At 34.8% G+C, this 13,583-nt stretch overlaps 1 protein-coding gene across 5 annotated transcripts in view; it reads left to right on the top strand.

Moving 5' to 3' along the window:
- ATP13A3 (ATPase 13A3) overlaps window positions 1-13,583 on the top strand; it is a 93,449-nt gene that overhangs the window by 17,141 nt on the left and 62,725 nt on the right. For 3 of the 5 annotated variants that reach the window (XM_046001990.1, XM_046001995.1, XM_046001994.1), the window contains exons 3-5: window positions 9,068-9,166; window positions 10,274-10,447; window positions 13,246-13,428. In XM_046001990.1, the coding sequence (XP_045857946.1) occupies window positions 9,116-9,166; window positions 10,274-10,447; window positions 13,246-13,428 (408 nt within the window). In that variant the 5' untranslated portion in view covers window positions 9,068-9,115. Of the gene's footprint in view, window positions 1-2,610; window positions 2,724-9,067; window positions 9,167-10,273; window positions 10,448-13,245; window positions 13,429-13,583 lie in introns of those variants that run through there. The other 2 variants (XM_046001992.1, XM_046001991.1) reach the window with 2 other exon arrangements.

The raw sequence follows: 13,583 nt of genomic DNA on the forward strand, positions 1-13,583 counted from the left end.
TTAAAATATTAATATGTGTAGATGGTAAAAACATTCAAAAAGCACTAACGGCTCTTCCTTATTCTCACTCTGCAGTACACTGTCACCACTACTGGCCACTGTTTCCAATTTTTTTTGGTCTTTGATTATCTAGGGGGTCAGAAGCCAATTTTCTTTCTTAGGCCTTTTTGATTCTCCCTGTTTCGAATATTCAGTCTGTAGGACTGGTCTTATTACAGTGATGTTATCTACTATTTCCTAATGCCTGGTACAGCACTTTTCGTAATAGATGGTAAGATTTTGAAATCAGTTTAACAGTTATATCAGTCCTTGAATATGAAGTTTTGAAAAGTTACATACATGAGGAGGATTTAAGAGGAAATTTAGAAGTTTTAAGATCACACTAGCTTCAATAAATGAGAATCTCTCATTCATGTAGGTAGACATTTTAAAAATGCAAACAGTTATGTCGTATATAAAAGAATTTTTACACATTTCCATTTTTACAAAGCAGAAGTTAAAACATAGATATTAGTTGTTAGTCCAAAGCTACTTTTTCCCATATTTACTAATTAAATACTTTGCAGTTGACTAATACTCAAAGCCACTGTTTTACCTAAGATGACACTCTCACCACATGGAGTTTTCTGTGAATAAAAGGGTTGATTTGTTAAATAGTGTATTTAATAAAAGTGATAAAGATGTATATAAGTATGTTGTAGTGTGGGCTAAGTTGTAACTCTTAATGTTTCTCATATTGATCCTAAGGCAGATAATTACATTATTTTTCCTAGTTATAACTTATTTTGTTTTAGCTATGGCATTGTTTTGTAACATACAAAAAAGCATAATTATACAAAGACTGCACTTTACAAATGTAAATAGTCTTGGTTTGGTGTATATTTGGTACAATGGTCTTCCTTAAGCCTAAACACAGAAACAAAAGCATGTATTATAAGAGAAAGTTCAAGATGGGAAGTGATAAAATGGGTATTCACTAGAGCTTTGTTAAAATTTAGCTGGTATCCTTGTAAAATTTCCATGTATTCATTAAATTATATTATGTCATTCTTATTGTTAGGAGCTGACTTGAAGTGTTAAGTTTTGCCCTCATAAAGAGTTGTGACAATTTGATTTCTGTAGTTAGGGGATTGAGTTTTTTAAACAATTATTTTATACAAATATTTGTATAGCTTTTTAAAATTGAGGTGGTTCAGTGAGTAGATTAAGGATATTATATGCATTAGGGTACTTTTTATTTCAAAGGAAGAACTGCTTTTGAATTACAGAAGGTTATCTTAGTTGCTGTGGATGCTATGGATTTGACAGTGAAATAATATTCAGAGTGCTGGCTGAATTGTTTATACTTCAGGATCTTTAAAAGATCTTTTGCTGAATGGTCCTTAAAGATGGGTTTGTCAAATTTCTATTTAACACGGGTAGGCATGTTTAAGTCTCAGGAAAAAAAATCTAGAACTACAGAGCCAAGTAGGATGTTCATTCTGTCTTTCAACAATGCAGGGTGGCCCAAAAAGTCCTTTTTTTTTTTTTGAAGATTATTTATTTCAGAGAGAGAAGAAAGTGCACACATGTGTGAGTGAGCAGAGGAGAAGAGAGGGGCGGAGGGTAGAAGGTCTTAGCAGACTCTGTTGAGTGAACTGGACATGGGGCTCAATCCCATGACCTTGAGATCAGGACCTGAGCTGAAACCAAGAGTCAGACACTTAACTGACAGTGGCACCCGTGCACCACAAAGTGTCCCCCAAATCTTAATGTAGTTTTAATTTCTAAAACTGCAGAGTATATGTTACAAACTATAAAAAAGATTATTTAAGAATTTTTCAGAATAACTTAGTTTTGTGAATTTTGAGTAATACATTTTTAATTTTAGTTTTTTACTTCTCTCTCTCTGAACTGGGCAAATACTCAAGTAAAAAACTAATAATCTGTTATTCAAAATAACTACTTGACGTTTTACTTGAGTTATAGATCACACTCTAAATCACCTTGTGAAATTACCAGCTTCGTAATTCTGAGTATGTACATGGAATATCCTGTAAGAAAACCTTTCGCATGCAGACTACTATGAAACTGTTGTTCCAGCTAATAAGAAACTCAGGTTTGATGCAAAGATGGCTTAGAGTTTTGGAGCTTTCTGTGCCTGTTGAGGCCAACTCCTCTTGTTTTAGGAAAGGAGATATGACTAACTCTTATCCTAGAACACTACAGATGGTTCTTAGTAATTATATAATGTGAAAAAAGCAAGTAAACGTCCAAGAATTCACATTTGATTTAGTGAGATGTATTCCTGATAGCTTCACTTTGTCCTCTGCTGCTGTTTTTACTCACACAAAAAAATCATGTTCATTGTAAAAGCAAGGAAGGGTTTGGTTAAGCACAATAGCCTATGAGCTCCTTGCTATTTAGATAAGATCAAGGCTGAGGCATGCACTGTGGAATTGGGACTTCAGTGCGCTGGCTAGATGGGACTTATTCAATAGTAGCTCTACCAGTGGCACAGGGTATATCTTCTGAAAGCCCATTTAAAGTTAGTGAATTTAAAAATCCTAAATTTTAATATCTTAATCATTTTGAAAGCAGTTCACAAAGAATCAAACAATATTTAGCAGAAAATTCTCATCTGAATGGATTTTTATGCTTAGTTTTATTTTTATTATTAATAGCCAGCTTTTGAAAGTGCTGCTGATACAGCAGTTGGGAAGAATGACGATATAGTGCTTTTGGTAAGAAAAATTTCTTTGTTTCCTATGATCTAGAAATTGACTTGATTAAAAAATACACTCCTGCAAGCTATAATAGTTTCATTCTGAAAGTTAAATGGATTTCAGAAGTTTGATATTAATGCTTCAAATGTTCTAAATAGATACATGATAGAATACCTTAATATGTATTTTTTTATCTTAATAGGAAATACCATTTAAAATATATAGATTTTTATCTTTAGTCAGAAATATTAGAGGCTTTCTGTTATGTACACGTTTTTTAGAATTTAAATATATATTTATATGTTAAACATAAGCTGTTGCAATTATTGTTTTACTGGATTTTTCTTAAAAGTTTATGTGAAAGTCTTGGTGAAGTCTTGATAATTTTCTATGTGGTATAGTGTGCTTAAAGAAAATAATAACCGGTAGTTTTTAGAGCAACTTTATTTATAATGCCTCCAGTTTGGTAAAATTTGGTAAGACTTAGTTTTGCCTTAAAAAGTAAGCTAAATTTTAGAGCAGTAACACTTATAAAAAGAGTGATGAGATGAAATGGTCAAGAATTGAATTTAGAAGAGCATTACAAATAGATTGTTTAAAAAATTTTGTTAAATTTTAAATTTAAATTTAAATTTAAATTAAATTAAAAATTTAAATTTAAATTTAAATTTTGTTAAATTGTTAAAAAAATTACTGCAGTATTTTTTTGTTGTGGTCACTTTTTAACTCTGGAGGATGAGTTGATAATATAGCTGTGTTAGACTGAGGTGAGCTCTGTCGAGATGTGTTTGGCGAAAAGGTTTTAAATAGTTATAAGTACATGAAGTTAATTAACACATTGCATATTAATGGTAATTCTTTTTTTAAAATTATAAACACATGCTTATTCATCTAATACATTCTTCATTGAAAAATAAGGATTTACAAAAGTGCAGAAGTACATCTCTATTTCTAGGTAGTGGATAAAAGACAAAAGTGAAGAAGAATGAGCCAAAACTCAGCAGTAAGAGACTGTGGATCATGCCTGGTATATGATCAGTTAGGTCAGTGGATTTGAGATTTATAGAGTCAGAGTTCTTAAGATTTATGGCCTTTGGTGTCAGAAATGAATATCTTCTGAAAATGTTTTTCTGTCTAAAAGTTTCAGATGGGTGACTTTTATTTATTTAAAAACACTTTGTATTATAATTTCTGCATGTTAAAAAACAAGAAGATTAAAAAAAGATTCTAGTATAATGAACTCTCATATACATGTTACATTCAGCTTTTTTTTTTTTTTAAGATTTCATTTTTTCACTTAACGGACAGAGATCACAAGCAGGCAGAGAGGCAGGCAGAGAGAGAGGGGGAAGCAGGCTCCCTGCTGAGCAGAGAGCCCAATGCAGGGCTCGATCCCAGGACCCTGGGATCATGACCTGAGCCAAAAGCAGAGGCCTTAACCCACTGAGCCACCCAGGCGCCCCTTACATTCAGCTTTTAACTCAGCTGTAGCAATTACTAATTTGTGGCCATCCCGTGACAGATAGAGAGGTTTTTAAATTTTTAAATTTTAAATTTTAAAATTAAAAAAATTTTTTAATTGGAAGTAGGTTCAGACCTGCAGAAAAGTTGATGTATTGGTGTAAAGTGTTCATTACGTTCCTTGATTATACTTCTGACATCTGCAGAATCTGTAGTAATGTCTTCTCTTGTCTTCCTGATATTGGTAATTTGTGCTGCCTTCCTCCCCTTTTTGAGTCTTACTAGAAAAGATCACTTTTGTCGATCTCAAAAAAAATAGCCTTTGGTTTCATTGATTTTACTCCATTTTACTGTTTTTTATTTCATTGATTTCTACTGTGAATTTTATCAATTTCTCTTTGGTGCTTGCTGTGGGTGTAATTTGCTGTTCTTTTTCTACTTCCTTAGGGCCAATGCTGAGGTCAGGATTTTAGGCATTTCTTCTTTCAGATTTTGGAATTTAGTGCTATAAATAATTTCTAAATACTGTTTCAGCTGCATCCCACAAATTTTGATATGTCCTTAGTGTTACTCAGTTCCGAATACTTTGTAATTTCCCTATTGATTTCTGACACATGGATTTTTTACAAGTGTATTTTGTTTCTAGGTATTAAGGCTTTTCTACCTATCTTTTTGTTACTGGTTTCTAACTTAATTCCATTGTTTTTAGAACTTTGTATGACCTGAATCTGTTTTATGTCCTGAAATGTGGTCTTTCTTGGTAAATGTTCTGTGCATACGTAAAAAGAATGTATATTTTGCTGCAGTTGAGTAGAGTGTTCTGTAAATATCAGTTGGGACCAATTTGACTGATAATGTTGTTCAGAACTTCTGTGTCCTTTGTGTATTTCGAAGATCTGTTAAATGTATACATGTTTAGGATTATGGTTTTATGTCCATCAGTTAACCCCTTTGTCATTATGAAATGACTACATCCCTGGTAATATATTTTTTTTTAATCTCTGATAAGATTCTTTGCTTTGAACTCTCCTTTGATGTTAATATAGTTATTGAAGCTTTAATTTGAATAGTACTTACACAGTATATTTTGTTTTAACTTTTAACCTACTGTGCCTTTATTTTTGGTTGCATTTCTTATAGGCAACATATATGTGTAGCCTTGCTTTTTTTTTTTTTTAAGATTTTATTTATTTTAGAGAGAAAGCAGAGGGAGGGGCAGAGGGAGAGTGAGAGAGAGAGAGAATCTCAAGCAGACTCCCTGCTGAGCATGGAGCCCAAAGCAGGTGGATCTCATAACCCTGAGATCATGACCTGAGCTGAAATCAAGACTCAGACACTTAACCAACTGAGCCACCCAGGTGCCTCTGCAGCCTTGCTTTTGAAAAATAAAACCACAATCTCTGCCTTTTAATTACTGTTCATATTTAATGTGATTATTGATATTGTTAGGTTTAAATCAGCCATCTGGCTATTTGTTTTCTATTTGTCTCATCTCTAGTTTCCATCCCCCCCTTTTTTTTTGCCTAATAGATCAGATTAGTATTTTTTATGGTTCCATTTAATCACCTTTGTTGATTTTTTTAGTCGTGACTCTCTTTTATTTGGAATAGTTAATTTAGAGTTCACAGTGTACATCTCTAACTTACTTAAAATTTATCTCCAAGTAATACTACATTCATTCACATATACTATAAGACCTTACAAGAGTATACTTCCATTTCTTTGTGCTGTTTGTTCTATTGTTATGTATATTTATTTATGTATGTACCATGTCTGATGCTTTTCCTTCTTCCGTGGAGATCCATGTTTCCATTTCCATTTTTCTACCTGAGGACTTCCTCTAACACTTTTTTTTGATGATGTAGATTTGCTCATGATGATTTTTTTCAGGTTTTGTGTCTAAAAACATATTTCATCTTTGATTTTTGGAGGATATTTTTGCTGAGTATAGAATTCTGTTTCTCGTTGCTTCAAAGATGTTGCTCAGCTGTTCTCACCTGCATTATTTTTAGCAAGAAATCTGATGTTATTCTTAACCTATCTTCCTTTGTATATGTAACAGTCTTTTTCATCTGGCTCCTTTTAAGATATTTTTCATCATTGCTTTTGAGGAGTTGGATAATGATGTGCCTTGGTGTAATTTTTCATTGTTTATTTGCTTAGTAGGACTTTTTGGATCTGTAGGCTTATAGTTTTTCACCTAATTTGGAAAAGTTTTGGCCATTATATCATCACATATTTTTCGTCCCTCCTATCTTACACGTATATTAGGGTGCTTGAAGTTATCTGATGGTTTATTGATGTTATAGGCTTTTCTCCCCCTTTTGTTTCTGCTCGTTTTTCATTTTGGATATTTCTATTATTTTGTCTTCAGGTTCATTGATTTTTCTTCTGCCATATTTAATATGCTGTTAATTTCATCTAGTAATTTTTTTGTCTCAGATATTGTACTTTATATCTTATATTCAAGTTGGTTCTTTTTTATATCTTTCATGTCTGTAGTTAATGTGTTTAGTCTTTCTTCTTGCTTTTTGAACATATGGACTACAGTAAACAACAGCTGTTTTAATGTCCTTCTTATCAGTTCTATTATTTGTGTCAGTTCTTGGTCTTTTTCTACTAATTGATTTTTCTCATTATGGGTTTTCTTTGCATACCTGTTAAGTTTTTTGTTTTTTTTTAAAAGATTTTATTTATTTATTTGACAGACAGAGATCACAAGTAGGCAGAGAGGCAGGCAGAGAGAAAAGAGAGAGGAGGAAGCAGGCTCCCTGAGATCCTGACCTGAGTCGAGGGCAGAGGCTTTAACCCATTGAGCCACCCAGGTGCCCCATACCTGTTAAGTTTTAATTGGACATCAGATATTGTTACTTAATTGGGACTAGATATTTTGTGTTCCTATAAATTCCTTGACTCAGTGCCATCTTGGAAATGAAGTCTTAGAGATATTTGGTCCAGCATTTCCAAAATAAGCCACATTATTCTATAAAACCCTGTGAACAATTTAGTAAAAATTGCTTCTCAGTCTAGGGTGGTATTACAGCTATGAAGCATATTATTGGAGTCGTTCTACCATGGTAAGCCTGATTCACCAAATCAGTCTGGCTTGAAGAGGCAGTTGTTCTCAAGGGCCATAACCTACTGCTGTAGAGTACTGGGAGAATGAGCAAGCCCAACCTCTTCCCCGGCACGAAGATCAGCTATTGTTGACTGAATGTGAAAGGCATAGCCCAATCCTACAGGGAACCCAGAGGGAGCCCAGGAGTCTCCTTGATTTGGGGAGATAAAGCTAAGAGTCTTGGGAGACATCAGAGTAGGCAGGTTTTCAGGGCAGATTATTAGTAAAGGGATCCTTACAAAGAAAAAACACTGAAAATATCCAAAATAGTTCCCCTTAAGTCTTCAGCTGAGTACCGATCAGCGCATATGTGAGGAAACTCTTGAAGATCAGGGAAAGCACCAACCAAGGATTAAGAGAAAAACTCATCAGGGCTTACACAGAGCTGAGAAGAATGCCTGTTCCTACCAACCCACGGTGGAGAACCTCACTGGGCACAAGGATTCAGGAAGAGTGTTTCAGAAGGGTGTTGCTTCAGTAGCGGGGTCAGATTAGCCCTCAACTAAAAGCTACTCTGGTCCTACCTAACAAAACTTTTTTTTTTTTTTTTTTTTTTAGGATTTTATTTATTTATTTGATAGAGATCACAAGTAGGCAGAGAGGCAGGCAGAGAGAGAGGAGGAAGCAGGATCCCTGCTCAGCAGAGAGCCCGATGTAGGGCTCAATCCCAGGGTCCTGGGATCATGACCTGAGCTAAAGGCAGAGGCTTTAAACCACTGAGCCACCCAGGCGCTCCTAACAAAACTCTTTAAGACGAAGTAATAGGGGTGCCTGGGTGGCTCAGTTGGTTAAGCAGCTGCCTTTGGCTCAGGTCATGATCCCAGTGTCCTGGAATCTAGCCTGATGTCGGCCTCCCTGCTCCATGGGGGGGGGGGGTCTGCCTCTTCTCCTTTTGCCCTTCCCCTGAATGTGTGCTCTCTCTCAGAAATAAATCTTTTTATTTATTTTTAACATTTTATTCATTTGCCAGGGGTAGGGGAGAAGCACAGCGGGGGGAGTGGGAGGCAGAGGGAGAAGCAGACTCCCTGCTGAGCTGGGAGCCTGATGCCAGGCTCCGTCCCAGGACTCTGGGATCATGACCTGAGATGAAAGCAAAAGCTTAACCAACTGAGCCGCTTAGGCGCTCTTCCAGTATCCTTTTTTAATACAGGAAAAAAATTTGTCAGTGAGTTCAGTGAATTTTCTCCTAGACAAGCATCATGGGTAGTCAAACAATCAGAAGATTGCTTAGTGCACTTGGAATCAGAATGGGGGTGTGATCTCCAATAGCAGTACACCTGCTTTAGGAATTGACTCTTGGCCAAGCATTACCATTCATGTAAAAGGTGCTCAGTAAATATTTGTTAGATGATTAATTTAATAATCATGGAGAGGTTTGGGGGTTGCTTTCACTACTGGTGCTTTACCTTTATACTTCAAGCAATAAATTGAGTTGTGTGAAGCATTTTTAGCTCAAGATGGTTAAACTGGATTTGTTCTCTGAGTTGGGAAATGAGAAGGGAAGATTCTACAGCAGTTTCTCACAGAGCTTAAATTGTTTTGCATCAAGGCTATTGTTAGTATAAGTTAATTGATGAAATATGTCAGATTTTGTGATAGTATGTGTCAGAAGAACTAGCACACTATTGAAAATGTCATTAAAACCAGCCAGCACTTTATTGAGTACTTAAATATCAGTTAAACTTTGATACATAATTACAACAAAGTCTTAACAGTATATATAGTTATATAGTCTACTAAGATATAGCAGAATTCCCTAATACTTGTTGTTCTTTCCCATCAGTAGTCTTCAACTATTCTGAAGCACAGGACCTATCAGACCACTGTAGATATGGACAAAGAAGAAAGGAAGACTATCAACCAGGGTCAAGAAGATGAAATGGTAACTGGTTTTTATAATTTATTTGTCAAGTGTGAAGAATTATCTTTGGAATTTATTATTCCAGGAAAGTAGAAAAGTACATAAAAACAAAAAAAACACTAAATCAATGTGCTTTTCTCATCCCCACTGCCTTTTTGAATTGGGATTATGTAACATCTCTATTTGTTGATTTTAGTATAATTCCTGTTTGACTGTGAGCTCTAATACTTAAAGTATTTAAAAAAATTTTTTATGTATTTTTAATTCTATTTATTTTATTTTATATTTCTTATATTTTTATATTTTATTTATTTGATAATTTAAGAAGTTACATTAGCTAATGTTTTAAGTGTAATCCCAAATGTAAGATTTCTAATTTTGATTTATAAAAAATGTTTGAAATCAGCTTAATAAAAAAAGAGCTTTTCAGCTCTTTGTGTGTAGAAGTGTAGAGATAAGGTTGTCAGGTGTAATATAAGACACTCCATTAAATGTGAATTTCAGATAATCAAGGAATAAATTTTTTATAAGCATGTCCCAAACATAGTGTAGGGTAAACAAAATTAATTTTTAATTGAAATTTATGTTTTAACTAGGCCCTCTACATTTTCATTTGCTAAATTTGGCGACTATTGTTGGGTTATGATGGGGGTGGTAGTAAACTAAAACAATGAAATAATTTGTGTCAAGAGGTCAAATTGATCAGTCATAGTGGTATTGTGACAATTAGCTAATCGTTTGGGAGAAAAATAAAGTTAAAACTTACTTCATTTAAATGCAGTGTGATATTATGGCTTATATCCTGGAACAGAAATAAGACAGTGAAAAAACTAGTGAAATTGTAAGAGAGACTAGGTTTAGTTAATAGTAATGTACTAGTGTCAGTCTCTTCTATTAGACAAATGTACCAAGTTAACAGGGTAAAACAGAGGAAGGCATACAGGACTTCTTAATGTTTTTGTAACTTTTCTGTAAATCTAAAATCATTCCAAAAATGAAAGTTTATTAAAAAAAAAAAAAGTTAGCCTTGTATATGACAAGACTTAATACTTACCGGGAAAACAAAGAACTTTGACGGTTATCTCCTATCATTTGATATTCAATTGTGTGATCACTGTGTCCATGCAGGAGATTTATGGCTATAATTTGTGTCGCTGGAAGCTTGCCATAGTTTCTCTAGGAGTGATTTGCACTGGTGGCTTTCTTCTCCTCCTCCTCTACTGGATGCCTGAATGGCGGGTGAAGGCAACCTGTATTAGAGCTGCGGTTAGAGACTGTGAAGTGGTGCTGCTGAGGACTACTGTAAGTCTGTGTATTTACTGGGAGCTGATTATTCGAAGCATTATATAATGCTTTTGTGTGTACTTGGTTCAAAATAATATATGAGGAGAACATCACTGCTAGGATATAATTGGGAATGCTAATCCTAAAAGCATTTGTGTTCTAAGTGATAGTGATTAGAATAGAAAGGAATCTTAAGATGATTGTATCAGCGCCTTCCTTTTATAATTCTTGATGCAGTGAGAAATTAGATGCTTTTCTGTCAAGGTCACCAGCCAGTTTAAGGACTATATCAGATCTGTTACACACTAGACCAGCTGCCTTTCCACTCTGTGATGCTGCTGCTTCCCTGGTTGTTGTTGTTTTTTTTAAATCTTAATTGGAAGCATTTTATCGGAGGCTTTAATTTCTTTTTTTTTCCTTTTCTTTTAGTTAAAGAAATTGTTTTTATGGAAGTATAATTGGCATAGGACATTATATTAATTTCAGGCATACAGCATAATTATTCAGTATTTGTGTAGATTTTTAAATAATCACAATATCGGCAATTAACATCTGTTACCGTACAGAGTTACAGAAACTTTTTTTCATGTGATGAAAACTTTTAAGGTCTTCTTTTAGCAACTTTCAAATATGCCCTACAGTACTGTTAACTGTAGTCACTGTGCTGGATGTTAGATCCCCAGGAAGTTTTTACCTTTTGACAACTTTTACCCATTTCACCCCCACTCACCCCGTACCTTTGGTAACCACTTAATCTGTTATCTGTGAGTTCGTTTTGTTGTTGTTGTTGTTGTTATATGTATTTTTTAATTCAAATAGAGTTGACATACAATATTAGTTTCAGGTAGACAGTATGACTTGATGTTTATGTACATCATGAAATACCACAGTAAGTGTACTGACCATCTGTCACCATTTAAAGTTATTATATTACTGACTATATTCCCTGTGCTCTACTTTTCATTCCCCAAACCTAATTCTTTTATGCTGAAAGTTTGTACCTTTTTTTCTCTTTCATCTATTTCACCCATTCCTCCTTCCCCTTTCCTTTTGACAATGCCAGTTTGTTTTCTGTATTTTTGAGTCTGTTTCTGTTTGTTTTGTTTTTGGTATTTGTTTTGATTTTTGTTGTAGTATTTGTCTTTTTCTGTTTGATTTATATCATAATAAGCATGGCATAATACCATCTAGGTCCATCCAGTTGTCCCAATGACAAGATTTTATTCTTTTATATGAATGAGTGCTATTTCATTATAAATATATATACCACATCTTCTTCTTTTTTTTTTTTTTGTTAAGATTTTTATTTATTTATTTGACAGACAGAGATCACAAGTAGGCAGAGAGAGAGGAGGAAGCATGCTGTCCGCAGAGCAGAGAGTCCGATGATGCGGGGCTCGATCCCAGAACCCTGGGATCATGACCTGAGCTGAAGGCAGAGGCTTTAACCCACTGAGCCACCCAGGCACCCTTATACCACATCTTCTTAATCCATGTATCACTGGGCACTTAGCTTACTTCCATATCTTGGCTCTTGTAAATAATGTTGCAGTAAACATAAGGGTACATATATCTTTCTGAATTTGTGTTTTTGTTTTCTTTGGGTGAATACCTGCACATGGATTACTGGGTCTCATAGTATTTCTATTTTTAATTTTTTGAGGAGCCTCCATATCGCTTTCCTTAGTGACTGTATGACTTTGCATTCCCACCAACAATGCACCAGGGTTCTCTTTTCTCCACATCTTCACCAACACTAGTTATTTCTTTTTTTTTTTTTTTTAAAGATTTTACTTATTTATTTGACAGACAGAGATCACAAGTAGGCAGAGGCAGGCAGAGAGAGAGAGGTGGAAGCAGGCTCCCCACTGAGCAGAAAGCCCGATACGGGGCTCGATCCCAGGACCCTGGGATCATGACCTGAGCCGAAGACAGAGGCTTTAACCCACTGAGCCACCCAGGCGCCCCAACACTAGTTATTTCTTGTCTTTTTTGATACTAGCCATTCTGACTAATGTGATTATCTCACTATGGTTTTGATTTGCATTTCCCTGATGATTGATGGTATTGAGCATCTTTTGTCACTTGGTCATCTTTATGTCTTCTTTGGAAACAGGTTTATTCTATACTCTGCCCATTTTTTAATTGGGTTTTTGTTGTTCAGTTTTATGAATTCTTTATATGTTCTAGAGATTAGCCCCTTACCAGATATATCTTTTGCATGTATCTTCTCTCATTCAGTAGGTTGCCTTTTCATTTTGTTGATGGTTTCCTCAGAGGCTTTAATTTCTAGCCTCAGTATGTTGATAGTTAAGAAATTACTCATAATCTTGCATGGGATATTGTATTAGTGAAGTATGTCATAAAATGATGAACACTGGAAAGCTTTTATACATCTTCATGTATAGAATTTATATATCTTAGGTGCACCTGGGTGGCTCAGTTGGTTAAACCTCTGCCTTAGCTCAGGTCGTGATCCCAGGGTCTTGGGATTGAGCCCCGCACCAGGCTCCTTGCTCAGTGGGGAGTCTGCTTCTCCCTCTCCTTTTGCCCCTCCTCCTGCTTGTGTGTGCACGTGCATGTGTTCTCTCTCTGTCAGATAAATAGAAAAAATCTTTAAAAAAAAGGTGGAAAAACAAAAATTTTGAGCAGGATTTAAAAAAATTATACAACTTGAAATGGTGTAACATTTAGTGAGTGGGAAGTGATGCTTTCTCAAGGACAAATCAATAATATGTAAAGAATGGTAATTAAAAAATATGTAGGTAGTTATGTAATATACATGATTGACTTTTTATCCCTTTCTCTCTTGTAAGGATGAATTCAGAATGTGGTTTTGTGCAAAAATTCGCTTTCTTTCTCTGGAAACTCACCCATTTTTGAACCCCAAATCTATGACTAATAAAGTTGCAAATGGCCATGCTGTTCATCTAACTGAAAATTTGGCTGAAGGGAATAGGCGTGAGATGAATAAATATTCACAGACTCAACCACAGCAGGTATAGTGATATTAGTGTCAAAGTTTCTTTGAAAACCAGAATTGTTATATTTTATGCTATCATAACCTATAATTTTGTACCTGCATTTATTTTTGTTTGGGATAAATTCATATACATATAAAATATTTATTACTATACATGGCACAGTTTAGGTA

Source organism: Meles meles, chromosome 4 (genome assembly GCF_922984935.1).
Source record: "Meles meles chromosome 4, mMelMel3.1 paternal haplotype, whole genome shotgun sequence".
Lineage (NCBI taxonomy): Eukaryota > Metazoa > Chordata > Mammalia > Carnivora > Mustelidae > Meles > Meles meles.